This window comes from Peromyscus maniculatus, chromosome 22 (genome assembly GCF_049852395.1).
Source record: "Peromyscus maniculatus bairdii isolate BWxNUB_F1_BW_parent chromosome 22, HU_Pman_BW_mat_3.1, whole genome shotgun sequence".
Classification (NCBI taxonomy): Eukaryota; Metazoa; Chordata; class Mammalia; order Rodentia; family Cricetidae; genus Peromyscus; species Peromyscus maniculatus.
The window spans coordinates 25,982,624-25,997,212 of NC_134873.1; the positions used below are offsets into that span (position 1 = coordinate 25,982,624).

At 38.8% G+C, this 14,589-nt stretch overlaps 1 protein-coding gene across 7 annotated transcripts in view; it reads left to right on the top strand.

Annotated features, from left to right (window-relative positions):
* The window catches only part of Smc6 (structural maintenance of chromosomes 6), a 60,953-nt gene extending 49,867 nt beyond the window's left edge, over positions 1–11,086 (top strand). For 6 of the 7 annotated variants that reach the window (XR_013047435.1, XM_076559668.1, XM_076559669.1 and 3 more), the window contains 3 exons: positions 5,433–5,585; positions 7,911–8,008; positions 8,854–11,086. Coding sequence is in view for 6 of the 7 variants with exons in the window: in XM_076559668.1 (XP_076415783.1) it covers positions 5,433–5,585; positions 7,911–8,008; positions 8,854–8,968 (366 nt within the window). In the remaining variant the exon portion in view is untranslated. The remainder of the gene's footprint in view (positions 1–5,432; positions 5,586–7,910; positions 8,009–8,853) is intronic. The other variant, XM_076559667.1, reaches the window with a different exon arrangement.
* The last annotated feature ends 3,503 nt before the right edge of the window (positions 11,087–14,589 follow it).

Below are 14,589 nucleotides of genomic sequence, written 5' to 3' on the forward strand. Positions count from 1 at the left end.
AAATTCCTTATATTTATAATTAACAGGGTCATCTGTGCAGAAAATCTGATGAAATCTACAAAACACCTAAGAAGTTAAATGCAACTAGCAGAGTTACATAACCACATTAAAAAATGAATTGTATTTTTATGTATTAGCAACATGATCAAAACCTGAAAATTTAAAATACCATTTATAATAGCATTAAGATATAAAATACTTAGAAATCTGACACAAAGTGCCTAAGACCTATACTCTGAAAAGCTAAAAGAAGTAGTGAGAAATTAATGAAGAACTAAATGAGAAATCTATTGTTGTCAAGGCTCAAGAGCTTAAGCAGGGTCTGGGAAGATGTCCCATTCAGTAAAGTGTTTATTATGCAAACTTAAGTTTGGATCTCCAACATTGCATAAAACTCCACACACTAATCCCAGAGCTCGATAGGTGGAGACAAGCCAATTCATAGGGCTCCTGGCCAACTAGTCTAGCTGAATCAGTGAGCTTCAAGTTCAGTAAGAGAGCCTGTCTCCCAAAAAATAAAGGTGACAGTGATTGAGGAAAACACATATGCACACACATACTGCATATACTTGTGCATATATAAGCATGTATATGTACAACACATACATACAATTCAGCATATCAAAATTTTAGTTCCTAAATTGACCTATACACTCAACACACCATTTGTATCAAAATAGCCACAGGCTTTTTTGTAGAAATTAATAAGCTGATTCTAAAATGTATATGGAAATTGAAAAGATCTAAAATAGTTGTAACTTTGAAAAGAAAGAATAATATTTGAAAATTTCCATTAACTGAAGGCTAAAGTAATAGGCAGTAAGGTTCTGTTACATCAGTGGCTCTCAACCTTCCTGATGCTGTGACCCTTTAATACCTCATGTTGTGGTGACCCCCAACCATAAAATTCTTTTCATTGCTACTTCATAACTCTAATTTTGCTACTGTTGTGAATAGTAATGTAAATCTCTGTTTTCCAGTGGTCTTACACGACCCCTGTGAAAGGGTCATTTGAGGCCTCCCTAGGAGTTGCAACCCACTGATTGAGATACAGAACCATCCAGATAACATGGAAACCAAGTGGAGATTACAAGGAGCATGAGGGACTTACAGAATGATGAATATGTTCTTTATTCTGAATTTCAGTTTCATACATGATCGTATTTGCTAAAGCTTAATTAAATTGCGCATTTTAAATACGTACAATTTGCTGGATCTTATTAAAAGTAAAAAGGTTTTGTTACATTTATTTGAGATTTCATGCTACAGTGTCAGTATGGAGGCCCAAGGACAACTTGAAGGTGTTTATTCTCCTTCTACTGTACGAGTTCCTAAGACTAAAACTCAGATGCTCAAGTGTGGCCCCAAGCACCCTAACCTGATAAACCACCCTGCTGGCCCTGTTGGTTTTTGGTTTTTGTTTTTCTTTTTACCTCAAAAAGCAGTAAAAACTACCAGAGAAATAAGGCTTGGAAATGTGACTGATATTAAAAGGAAAAGCAAGAATAGAACCAAACTCATGATGATAGCTACAAGAGATAGTAGACTAGTGTCTTACCACAAGTGATATATGTCATGAAATAAAAGTTAGTTATAGCAAAGTACAGTTTTGGTACAGATTTGTAATCCACACAAAACATGACTCTAAGACTTTGAAAATGTAGTTAGTACTTTATATGAAGAAATCATTGATTGGCTTAGCTTAATAGCCAGCTGAATGTAGCTAAAGATAAATTTAATTGAGTTCATGTTAAGTCAGAAAGAAATATCTTGTGTGAGTAACATAAAAACAAGACAGAAAACCCTGAACAGAGCTGAAGAGACAGGAAGGATACAATTAGCTGGTTTTAGTGAGGACAGAATTGGAGTTCCACTAAGAACAGAAGGAGCAAAGGACAGAATAATGTTCAGGGCCAAAATACTTAAAGAGTCAAGAGCATCGAACTTAACCTGTTCTCTCACATTTCGGGAAGTGCTCTTAATTCTGATAAACCAAGAAGACATCAGGGCTATACTGAGATCGCTAGAACAATCACTGCAAAGAATGTCAAGTGAATGCACACTAAAGCCCAAGTAAAACACTAGAAAAAGCAACTACTTAGTGAGAAGCCAGGTGTGTCTAATCACCCTTGGAATGCGTTGGCAGGAGGATTAACACAATTAGAGGCCATTCCAGGCTACAGAGTGAGACCCAAAATAATCCAGAGAGAGGACAACAAAGAACATGGGGGGGGGGGGGGCGCACAAATTAGTGAGAGATAAAACTTAGTTACCAGTAATTACATTAGCCTTTGTGGACCAAGAAGGTGTGTTAAAAGTAAAGATTGCCTTGTATGTATAGATTGTGAGTCAGTTCTGGTAGAGGGAGACTTTTAAATACTAACATAAGGACAAGGAGGATCCTCAGTGAAATCATGGAGCAAAGGTATGTCATGCAGATAGACAAGAAAGCTTACACACGGCTGCTAACAACAAAATTAGGTTTACACAGGCTCAAGGCCAAAAGGAGTGCTTCATAGTACTAGAAAGTTAACTTTAAAAATATTTGAATTTGTATATTCAGAAAAATTGAGAGAACTAAAAGGCAAAATAAGAGTTAAATATAGGTAGAAATTTTTGAACTCGCAGTAATTAATGAAAAAGTCAGATTAAAAGTCAGTAAAGTTATACAAGCCTTACTGTATTTACCAAATTGACCCAGTAGCATAAATGTAGAACCCTGTGGTGGATTATAATTTCTGTGAATTGTCTATGGAACATTTACCAGCATAAACCATTTTCTTGTCCTCAGTTAAAAATCTCATTAAGTTTCAAATTATTAAAGTTACACAGAATATATTTCAAAATTAAATGAAATTAAATACCTAAAAATTCCCTAATTTATAAAATTACATAGCAAATTTCTAAAGGATTAAGGATTCATAATAAATTACATGGAAACTAGAAGATAATTTCCAGCAACAATCAAAAAGTAAAACAGCAAAACATGAAGGAGACAGTATAACACTTTTCAGAAAGGAACTTTTAGCACTCTATATGTATTTAAGGAGGAAAGATAGATCCAACATTAGTGGTCTATCTCAGGAAGCTAGAAGACAATTAGGAATTCAGACACAGAGATCTCATAAAACTGTGAGAGCAGAAGAGGAGAAAGCAAGTTTCCAAACAGTGGAGAGTGCAAAGCACACTGAACACATGGCTCGCTCATCTAGACAGAGACACTACTATAAGCCTATGAGTAAAGGGTTATCGCTTCATGAATTACACTGGATTCAAATTATTGGGTGCCCTTTGGTAAAACAAAACAAAATAGACTTTGGCCATTTATCTCACATTTAGTATAAAAATTGATAAATGTAAAATGTAGAACAATAAAACTTTTGGATGAGGGAATCAATTTAGGGTACCTATCAGTGGATGAACAGATAAAGAAAATATGGTAGATATACATAATGGAATGATACTCAACCTTTAAGAAGAATGAAATCCTGTGGTTTGCATCAAAGTGGATAAAATTAGAGGATGTGATCTGAAATGAAATAAGCCAGGCACAGAGTACAAAACGCACATATTCTCATGGGAAGTTGAGGAGTTACTCTGAACACAGAATAATGATTAGTGCAAGTTGGGGGGGGGGTTCGGTGGGAGTAAGTCCTGGTGGTGCTCCCCAGCAGCACATCCACTGCAGTTCACAGGAACATTAGATATATAAGGAAAACTAGAATGCTGGCCGGGTGGTGTGTCACACGCCTTTAAACCCAGCACTCAGGAGGCAGAGGCAGCTAGATCTCTGAGGTCAAGGCCAGCCTGGTCTACAGAGCAAGTTCCAGGACAGCCAAGGCTACATAGAGAAACCATTTCAGAAACCAAAGAAGAGAGATGCTCAAAGGCTCCAATCACAAGGGAATAGAAATGCTAATTATTCTGACTTGACCAGTGTATACTTCATATGTGTGGAAGTAAGCACATATGCTCCACTAACATGTGCCACCCTTTCTTGTAAACAAAAAATAAAGTACTTTCATGAAGATTTGAAAAACAGGACACAGAAGGCCATTTTAAAAAGCCCCAGCAATAAAGGAGGCTATTGCCTGGGGAAAGATATTTTTTGGTACCTAATAAAAGAATAATAAAAGAAAAAAAGACTTGAGCCCATTTTAAAGTCACCAAAGACTTAAATGAGTAAATGGGAGTTACCCAAATGGAGGATAAGCACATGGACAGTGCTCAGGATTGTTAGGCATCAGAGAAATACAGATGTATGCCTCACTAGCCACTGTCCTCCCCTAATGAGAAGGACTGAAATGAGCAAGACTGCAAACTCGGTTGGTAAGGAAACGGAATCAGAGCTACTGCATTGCCATTGGGAGGAAGGGGGCCTTAATTTGAAAACCCACCTACTTTTGGATGTGAATTCAAGGGAAATGAATGCTTATGTCTCCTAGGGGCATTGTGTCTTCCAAAAATGATGCACAATATACATTTAAATTTTCAGACTTTTAAGCCTTTTAGAAAGTAAAAAAAATGAATGTATGGTCATTTGAGAGCAGCATATGTCTGACACTTACGTAAAACTGACCTTTTCACTTATATATATAGTAAGTCTGCAGTTTTGCCAAAATAAAATAGACTGCTTCTTTATACTACTTTGTATTTTCTCAGGAAATTATGCAAAAGGAATGCTGTAAATATTATTTATTGATTTTTTTGTTATTGTTGTTGTTACCATAGAGAATTTTAAAAAGTATTGTTTTAAATGTCTTTCAATCCATTCCCACCATTTTCTTGCGTAAACCTCTTCGAGTGGGTCTGTTTTGATGATTTTAATTATTAAAACTGTGTAGCCACTAGATGTCACTATAATTCTAGTAATGAAAAATTATCTCAGTGTTTTAAATGTTTAATGTGGTAACAGTTTTAGAAGAACTAGTTTAAATTGCTTATTTTAATAAATAATGTTTGGTTAAATATTGGATTTGTTGTCATAGCTTTGGAATTTTGGTATGTTAAGTTTCGTTAAAGTGACAAAAAGTGCTCACTTTGTTTTTTTTTGTTTTTTTTTTTTTCAACTTATTTATTTTCTGTATATGGACTTTTGGTATGCTTGTATGTCTGTGCACCCAGTGCATGCCAGGTGCCTGAGGAGGCCAGAAGAAGGTATCAGATCCCTCAAACTGGACTCATACATGGGCATGAGCCGCATTGTGGGTGCTGGGACATAAATCTGGGTCCTCTGTAAGAGCGTCTTGACATCTCTTCAGCCCCTCAATTTAATTCTTTTAAAGTGAAACAAAAATTGGATAGCTTGCTGTTACAGTATAAAATATTTTGAATGGAGTAGATTCTTTCAACTTCTAAATGACCTTAGCTTTACTTCTCTCTCTTTCTTTTTTTTTAAACTATAAACCTTTTCCTTGTGATCACCCTTAAAGGTTCAGCCTGGAGAGGGAAATAAAGCTTCCTTCAATGACATGCGTGCTTTGTCCGGCGGTGAACGGTCTTTCTCCACAGTGTGCTTCATTCTTTCCCTGTGGTCCATTGCCGAATCACCTTTCAGATGCCTGGATGAGTTTGATGTCTACATGGTATTGTTGAATTTTAAGTTCTCTAATTTTTATTTGGTTTGAATGTTTTGAAAGGAAGAGTCTTTTGTTTCTCCACAGTAGTGAAGGTATGCCTTGCCACATTAGTTTGTGATGTTAGTGGTTGGGAAGACCCTATAGTTTAGTTCTCTCCATGGTTACTGTCTAGAGACCCTGCCACACTCAAGCCTTTCTCTTACCTCTCTCTCATTCAACCTTTTCCCTAGCTTATTTCCGTCAACCTAAAGACAGCATAAAGCTTTTGCTTCTTAACACAGGGCTTTTGTAGAATGGCTTCTTTGGTTTTGGCCAAGCTTTTCAAAAGAATAACATGAGGGCAAAAAAGGTAACAAAGATACAAGAGGATTTGACCTTAAGGGTTTAAAAAAAAAAAAAATTAAAGGTTTTGAAACCTAGGTCTGCTACAGTTTTTCAAATGGCTTAGATTTATCCCCAAGGGTCCCACTCAGTTCTCCATGTAATAGATGTAGCTGGAAGTTTTCCTGTGTCCCAGCTGGCCTGCAGTCATGACAAATCTCTCCCACTCGTGTCCCCCAAGTAAACACACAGAGGCTTATCCCACCTATACTTCTGCCTGGCTACTTATTTATCAACCAATCAGACCAACACATATTCACAACATACAGAACAACATTCCACAGCACTTGGCAAGTTATATCTGATTAAATGAAAAGCATTTGTTAGTTATATAAGTTAATTTATCTGATCATGTTGGTTGATGAACTATCACCTCTTCTAATTGAGAGGTCTCTCTTCAAATCGAACCTTTATCAATTTTGATGGTATCCATAGCTTTTCTTCTCCTATAGAAACAAAAGCAAAACCTTGTCCCTAACATAATACATATCCTGGTTTCCATTCTGAAGTCAGCACATCCTTAAAGTGTATAGGCTGATTTAGTTCTGTAGTTTGCTACTTCATTGGGCTACTATTGAGGCTCAGCTGAGATTCTGTGTCTAACAGACATCCTTCCTACTCATGCATTGTAGTCTGGGTTCAGACTTTCCAGGAGCATCCGTTTATCAGATGTCGCCTGTGAGCTTGGTCTTCCTTGGAGTACTTGGCACCTCTCTTCCCTCCCTTGGGATGTGTTTTCTTACAGGTCTACACTCTTTCTGGATTTGTGTTTTCTGTGTCTTCTTTTTAGTCTTTCTGCCTCCCAATTTTGATGTTGTTGAGCGTTTGAAGTTTTTTGTTTGCTTTTTACAGTTTTGCTATTTTTCTTGTCACGTGTGTAGATGTGATGTAACACAGGCCCCAAAGCCACTATCTGCTTATAGACCTACCTGATGGATGTTCCCCATCCTGATATCTCATTTGTAGTCTAGACTTGTGTGCCTGCTGCCCTTTCCACCATCCAGTAAACTGCAAGCATTCCAAGCTCAGTGTGTCTGAGACTGGAGTGGGTCTTTCTCTCAAAGCATCTTTCTTTTCTCCCATTTTTTGCCTTGTTCATGACAAATTTTCATCACTACCCTCGTCACCTAGCTTCAAAGCCCATGTAATCTGATGAACTGTTCCCTTTTACTTACATGCTGCTGGGCCTTGTTTGTTCCTCTTTTGAAGGTTCTACCCTTTTCTCCTTCCTCATGTGGCTCTGCTACCTCTTGTCCTTTACCTCCAGCTGCTGTGATAATCACTTGCTAGGCTTTCAGACTATATCTTGCTGCTTCGGCAGCCCATTCTCCACATTTTAGGGGAATTGATTTGTAAAAATTGATCTGATTGTGGTCACCTTTTTAAAGCCCCTAGGTGGATATATCTAAAGTATTTAATTTTGTAAGGTAACATTGAGACCCTTAATGGTGTAGTCTCTGCCATTTTACAATTTTAGCTGTACTAAGCTGTTTATAATTTCCCAAGCACACTGCCTCATCTAGTGTTTTCATGAATTGTGTATTCAAGTCTGCTTATCTTCCAATGATGATGACTTTAATGATGCCTTGTGAGGGCATACTTTTTAAATTCTTGATAAAACTTGATAAATTTGAAAGTAAACGTGTTTTATCTTTACTTGGGTAATTAACTACTGCTGTTCTTAGAAATTCATTCTGTAATAGTTGTGTTACTGGTGTATTTTCTTACTACTTCAGTTGTGTTTACTTGTGTGGAGAGAGGAGGCCATAATATATCTATTCAGTTACTTTCCCCTTAGAGTTTCTGGTACTATTTTTCCATAGATGAACTTGGCATTGTACATAAAGTAATAGATCAAACTCTAGAAGTTTGTTTCAGCCAAAAGAATGCTGCTTTTATAGAAATAGCTAATGCAAAACCAATCCTAACTTTTTATCGTTTCTTCTTCAGGATATGGTTAATAGGAGAATTGCGATGGATATGATACTTAAGATGGCAGACTCCCAGCGTTTTAGACAATTTATCTTGCTTACCCCTCAAAGCATGAGGTAACTTCTTAAAACTTTCTGTGAACACACATACACTGTGTGTGTGTGTGTGTGTGTGTGTGTGTGTGTGTGTGTGTGTGTGTTTCTGATCACATGTAGAAGTGACATACATAACTTGCATCCCTCCTATATATACAAGGCTCCAAAGTCACACCTACCAGATGGAGGTATCTCATTCTGTAGGTCTAGACCTGTGTGCTCTGATATCCAGTATGTTACCCAGCAAACAGCCAGCATTCCGAGCTCAGTGTGTCTGAGACTCAATCCTCTCAAAGCATCTTTCTTTTCTAAATACCTGTACCATCTGACAAGGGGAGAGAAATCTGTATGGAACCTCACACATACACACACAAAAAAATCCCAGGCAGCCAAAGCAGCCCTGAGTGAAAGCAGGATGGAGCTGGCATGGTTTTAAATGCAGAAATGACCAGGGTGAGGGGACATTAATCCCTTTGCTTGCTAGGCAGACTTAAGATGTCATCTGCTTTCCTAGATGCATACTTTTATTCATGCCCTACCCCTTTAAGAAATGAATGGACTCAAAGGTAATTTTGACTGCTTATGTTTTGAATTTGCTCCTTTGTGGTTTTCTTGATCCTCTGTTCTAAATAGTCCCATGATTGTGGGGCAGTTTGATTTGGAATATCCAGGCAACTCTAGAAAAGAACAAGAGTGTAAAATAGCTAACATAATTTTTTTTATTTTCTGTTCATCCAAATTGAAAATACTGGTATCTAGCAGGAAGTTTTTTATTCATTGATTGCTCATATTGTTGGGGATTGAACCTAGGGTGGGTGCAAGTATTTAATGAATAAAAACTTCATTGGAAATTTTGCTTCCTTTAGCTCACTTCCTTCAAGTAAACTGATTAGAATTCTTCGAATGTCTGATCCTGAAAGAGGGCAAACCACATTGCCTTTCCGACCTGTGACTCAAGAGGAAGATGACAATACAAGCTGACAACTTAGTGCCTTGCCCTCATGCTGAAAGGTTGTGAGGGGATCTGGACTGTCGGATGGAATGGAATGAGACTAGAGAGATTCTGGAATAGAAGAGGCTCCTTTAATCTGACCCATCGATTGTGTGCAGCCTAGAAAACCAGCCGCTGCCAACAGTTAAAATTACTACTGCTTTCTTTGTGAAAACCAATTTCATAATACTGGTTTTAAATCTTTTAAGTTGGTTTGCTTTGGAGTTTCTGTATTTTGTTTGTTTTTATCATCTACTTTTATAAATTTTTTCAGGAGTAAAATTTTGTACATATGCACATGTACATATCTGTTCAGTTTGGGTTCATTTCTATAGTATTTTGTAAGAATTAAAATAAAAGTTTGAGCACCCGATGTTTAGTTTTGCTTTTCCAGGTTGTTACAGTCTAATTTTAAAAATTAACAAATGTCTGTGGAAAGAAGGATTTCTTGGTGTGGAATGGGGGAATGCAGTGGACAAGACTAGTTACACGGGACATACTGATGTTTAAGTATTAGAGACCTACTTAAGACTTGATATACTGGGCAAAATCTGTGCTTGCCATTGATTTTTAACCCTAGGGTACAACTATAGATTTGGGATACAATTCTGAAATCACTGCATTTCATCAATTTTAAGATGGTTTTTATTAGATACTTTATGCAGCACTGAAGCACTGCCAACCCCATGATGCTTTCTCCTTTGTCCTTTAACTACCCTCTCCCCAAGGAAGAATGTGCCAGGACTGTGTGCTAGAGCATGGTGGCCTAGTGTAAAAGCCCTCAGTTTTTGCTGGTGCAGCCACTAGGGAAGCAGATATAAGAGGATCACAAGTTCTAGGTTTGCCTGGGTTATAGAGTGAGTTCAAGGTCAACCTGGGCAGCTTAGCCTGTCTTAAAATGAAAGTGAAATTGAGGGCTGAGAATATGACTTAATAATAGAGCAGGATTAGAAGGACTGGGAGGTGAGTGCCTATTGTCAGAGTAGCTAGTGGTTATGTGAGTCAAAGTCTACACTTGATGGTGAGATGACATGAGACACATCCTGATTTTAGAGACAGAGTTTTTCTACAATGATCAGTTTACTGTAAAAATTGGTATTTATGACTTTTTTTAAAGAAACATGAGCGTATTAGTGCCTGTGTTCTGTTAGCTATTAAGGTTAGGGCTAACCTTTAAACAGATAATGAATAGCAGCAAGAAGCAGTCCCTATATTACCAGCAATAAGAATTAGAATACATATTTATGAACTTGAAAAGGAAGTATTTTGAGAAAAGTATTATTTTTAAAAGCAAGCATACTTCTATAGTTATTGAGAAAAACTGAGTTTTGTTTTGGTGGGGAAGAGAATGTATTCTTAGAATAGTTGCCAAAAATCCAAAAACATTTCTAGTCTAAGAATATAGAAAGGAAGCTGCTGCGTGTTCTGAACTTTCCTCACCAACCATAAGCAGTATAACTCATTTGTATCAGAACTATTTTAACATACCTTTTTTTTTTTTCAAATAAAAACCGAAGTGGAATTTATCAGTATGTTAATTTTAATTAGCTAAAGAGTTTCAGTGTTTTGAGTTTTTGTGGTAGTTTTAAATGTGCTTCTACAGAATGAAAAATGCAACCCTCAGATCCTGACCATCTTGCTGAAGACCGTGCATTATTAGAAATACAGCCCTCGGATCCTGAGCATCTGCTGAAGGCAGTGCATTATGGGATATGCAGCCCTCAGATCCTGAGCATCTCCTGCTGAAGGCAGTGCATTTTGGGAAATGCAGCCCTCAGATCCTGAGCATCTCCTGCTGAAGACAGTGCACTGTGGGAAATGCAGCCCTCAGATCCTGAGCATCCGCTGCTGAAGACAGTGCACTGTGGGAAATGCAGCCCTCAGATCCTGAGCATCCGCTGCTGAAGACAGTGCACTATGGGAAATGCAGCCCTCAGATCCTGAGCATCTCCTGCTGAAGACAGTGCAAAAGTTTTAGTTTCAATCGTAAGTGAAGACATCCAGTGTTCTAAGTAGTAATAACATCCATTGGAAAATTTAAGAAGCTATTGTTCTTTTAAAGTATGTGTAATTTCCAAAAATAAAACTTAAAATTTATATGTATTAAAGTCATGTTTTTGTGAACTGAACAAAGAATAATTGGCTAACTTGGACCTCTTCATAAATAGTGATTTCTTTATACATGTCATTCTGGTAGATCTAAAGTCTCTAGAAGTCCTAAGACAGCTTTGGATTACACACTCGTGTTCTTCCTCAGGAAATGTCAGAATCATTCACAAAACAAGTGAGTTTTAGCCAAAGTATGAGTATGGTTATTAAAATTAATAAGCAACTTATTTAAAATATTTTCCAAGTTTTCATTTCTCCCATTCCTTTTTCCTGTATGGGAGGACTGACTTTATGATGTTCAGAGTATTTGTATATGGAGACAACTGCTTCAGTTCTGTGTAAGAAATTGGCTACTGGTGCATGTATTGTACCAGGAAGTGCTGTGAGGAAAAGGAAGTGTCCCAAAATGCCTGGGAGTTAAGGATCATGAGTTCCAAGAATAGCTACGTAGCAAGACCCTGTCTACCCCCAACAAAAATTTTTTTTTTTGGATACACATTAGATGTAGAAATAAAGATTAAATGTTTATAATGCCCCGAGGCAGTGTTCCAGTCATATTCATAACTTGTTAATGCATTTCCACAGCTTTTGCCGCAGTGTTCCCTGAAGTCCCATGTCTTAAATACTTGGTTTCCAGCCTGTGGTGCTGCTGGCTAGTGGTGGAACATCAGGAGGTGGAGCCTACTGGGAGGAAGTTAGGGGTTGGGGGATGGGAGTTGTATCCTTGAAGCTGCCAATTTGGCCCTTTCTGAAGTAACCGCTGTGATGTGAAGGAAGTCAGTGAGGATCCTGACCGCTTTAGTGGGACTCAATTGCAGAGGGCTAAGTCCACCTCTCAGCTGCTGGGCTTGCTTTCACCATTATTGTACACTGCTCCATTTCCCCGTCACCCCCTGTAGCAGATTCGACCTTCCACAGATGGCCACCCCAGTAAATCCTTTCCATGTTCCAGCTCCTTGCTTTGTGGAAACTCTCCTTGCTCTTGATAGAGTGTAACCCGCAACAAATGAAATCTGGTAGAATCCTGTCATTTCCCAGGCTAGATCTGAATCGACAATGAGAAGAGGTGAAACTCTTGCCTTGGTCTCTAAAGGCTCAAGGGCTCTTAAATGGATCCCCAATGCTCAACAGGAGCGAGCTACTTTCTTCCTCAGGCTTGCTAGGGGAGGAAGCTGGGATTGCTTGTGTGAGAGGCCTTTGGACTGCTGGAAGAGGTATGGTGCTTTTCCCCTACAGCTGTTCAAAGCCTCCTGGGTCTCCCAACAGTAGGAGAGATTCCATGCCACAATAAGCCAAATGAGTTGTGGAATGAAGGGACATTGGAGTTTGTAGTGGTGGTTTATAGCTAAAGGGACAGATCTTCATGCTTGAAGGTGAATGTTACAAAGTAGAATTAAAGTTAATCCACATAGTACCGGGTATGAAATGTCACAAATCTAAATGGCCTTGGGAAAGTAGCAGAAACCCACCTAGTCTTTACAGATACATTTGGCGAGGAACACTGAGTCAGAAGTGCCGAGATTAGGATCCATCTTAGTGGGAATTGAACTAAAACGATGCAGGGTAACCTGGGGAACAAGAGATGGCACACAATAAACAAGAATTGAAGTATGAAAAGTACCTTCAGGCCACACCCTGGTGCCTGTAATAAAATGGGAGAGCAACAAGGACTAGCCAACCACACTTAAGGAAGCAAGCTTGCATCTCCTTCCTATATGCCTGATGCTGACGGCTTTTCAAATTCAGAAAAAGGCTTCAGTGAAAAAAAAAAAAAAACCCGAATCCCTCATTGTCAGGCCTCAAAAGGAACAAAAACTGGCCTCAGGGCCCCCAAAGGCCTAAGCCCTGTACTGAAAGTTAGCTATTAATCAAATGGCACCTTGCTTTCAACTTGGAAAAGAAAAGAACACAAGGTCAGACAATTCAATCCTCTTGTTAGGGCATCAGCGTCAGGAAGATTGAAGGTGGGTGTTAAGACTTTGGCCTACAAAATGTTTCCTTCTGTCTGGGCAGTGATGGTGCATGCCTTTAGGATCTCTGTGAGTTCGACACCAGAGTTAGTTCCAGGACAGCCAGAGCTACACAAAGAAACCCTGTCTTGACCACCCCTTCTCCCAAATAAAAGCTTTCTTCTAACTGTTCCCTGGATCTTTACCCTTAAATGGTAGGAATTTTAATACTGTTAAGGTTTCATCCCATACCAGTGTCAGAGTGAATCTCTTCCAAGACAATGGAGTTTGTAAGTTGTTAATAAACACAGTGGGGCAGGAGAGGTGGCTCCATAGTTAAGAGGACCTGAGTTCAATTCCTGGCTCTCTCATAACAGCTCACAACTGCCTCTAACTCCAGTTCCAGGGGACTCAACACCTGGCCTCTGGGCACACACGGAGTATATATATATATATATCATACACAGAAAAACAATATAAAAGGGTTTTGAAAAGAATTGTATCTACTTAAAGTCTTGGTAGTTCTAAGATTTCACATGTAGACAATAGGCTGGAGCCCCATCAAGAAGCTTACAAGATACACCTAGCTGCACTTTAGAGTTACCCTTGATTAGAACAGCTGTGTGCTCTTCCTTCTTCAGTCTGTGTTTATTGCAATGATTCTAAGCCTAGATCACCATTTTACATTGTGTGTGAGGGGAGATAATTATCCCATTGGTACAAGGGACTTAATCCTAGCACTTGAGAAGCAGAGGCAGGTAGATCTCTGAGTTCAAGGCCAGTCAGGTCTACAGAGTGATTTCCAGAATAGCCAGAGCTACATATAGAGACCCAGTCTCAGGGAGAAAAAAAAAAAAAAAAAGAATGGTACTTGTAGTTGGAATGTAATTGGCCCCATAAGTTCATAGGGAATAGCAATATTGAAAGGTGTGGCTTTATTGGAATAGGTGTGGCCTTGTTGGAGGAAGTGTGTCACTGTGGAGGTGGGCTTTGAGGTCTCTTATATGCTCAAGCCATGCCCAGTATTTCAGTTCACTTTCTGTTGCCTTTGGATCAAGATGTAGAATTCTCAGCTCCTTCTCCAGCACCATATCTACCTGCATGATACCCTACTTCCAGCTGCCTTGCCCCAACCATGATAATGAACTAAACCTCTGAACTGTAAGCCACTCCAATTAAATGTTTTCCTTTGTAAAAGTTGCCCTAGTCATGGTGTCTCTTCACAGCAATCAAATCATAACTAAGATGGTACTCAGTGTTGTACCTAAAGAGCCTTTAGGTCATGAGATACCTGGCCTCAAGCCTGAACCCAAAGTCATGATGACATGAAGCTCTTACAGAATCTTGGGAGGCACGTTTCACACAGGATCTGGGATGTGAACTCTGGCCACAGGTTAGACTGGCATGTTGTATTCTAAAGATGATGAAATCCCTTTGTGATGTGTGTTCTTCAAGAACTTTGCTTCACCTAACAGGAGAGAGCATGTGGCTCTCTTGGAACCAGTAACTCCAGTGGAGGTGACACAGAAAAGACGTGTTTTGTGCTGGAGCTG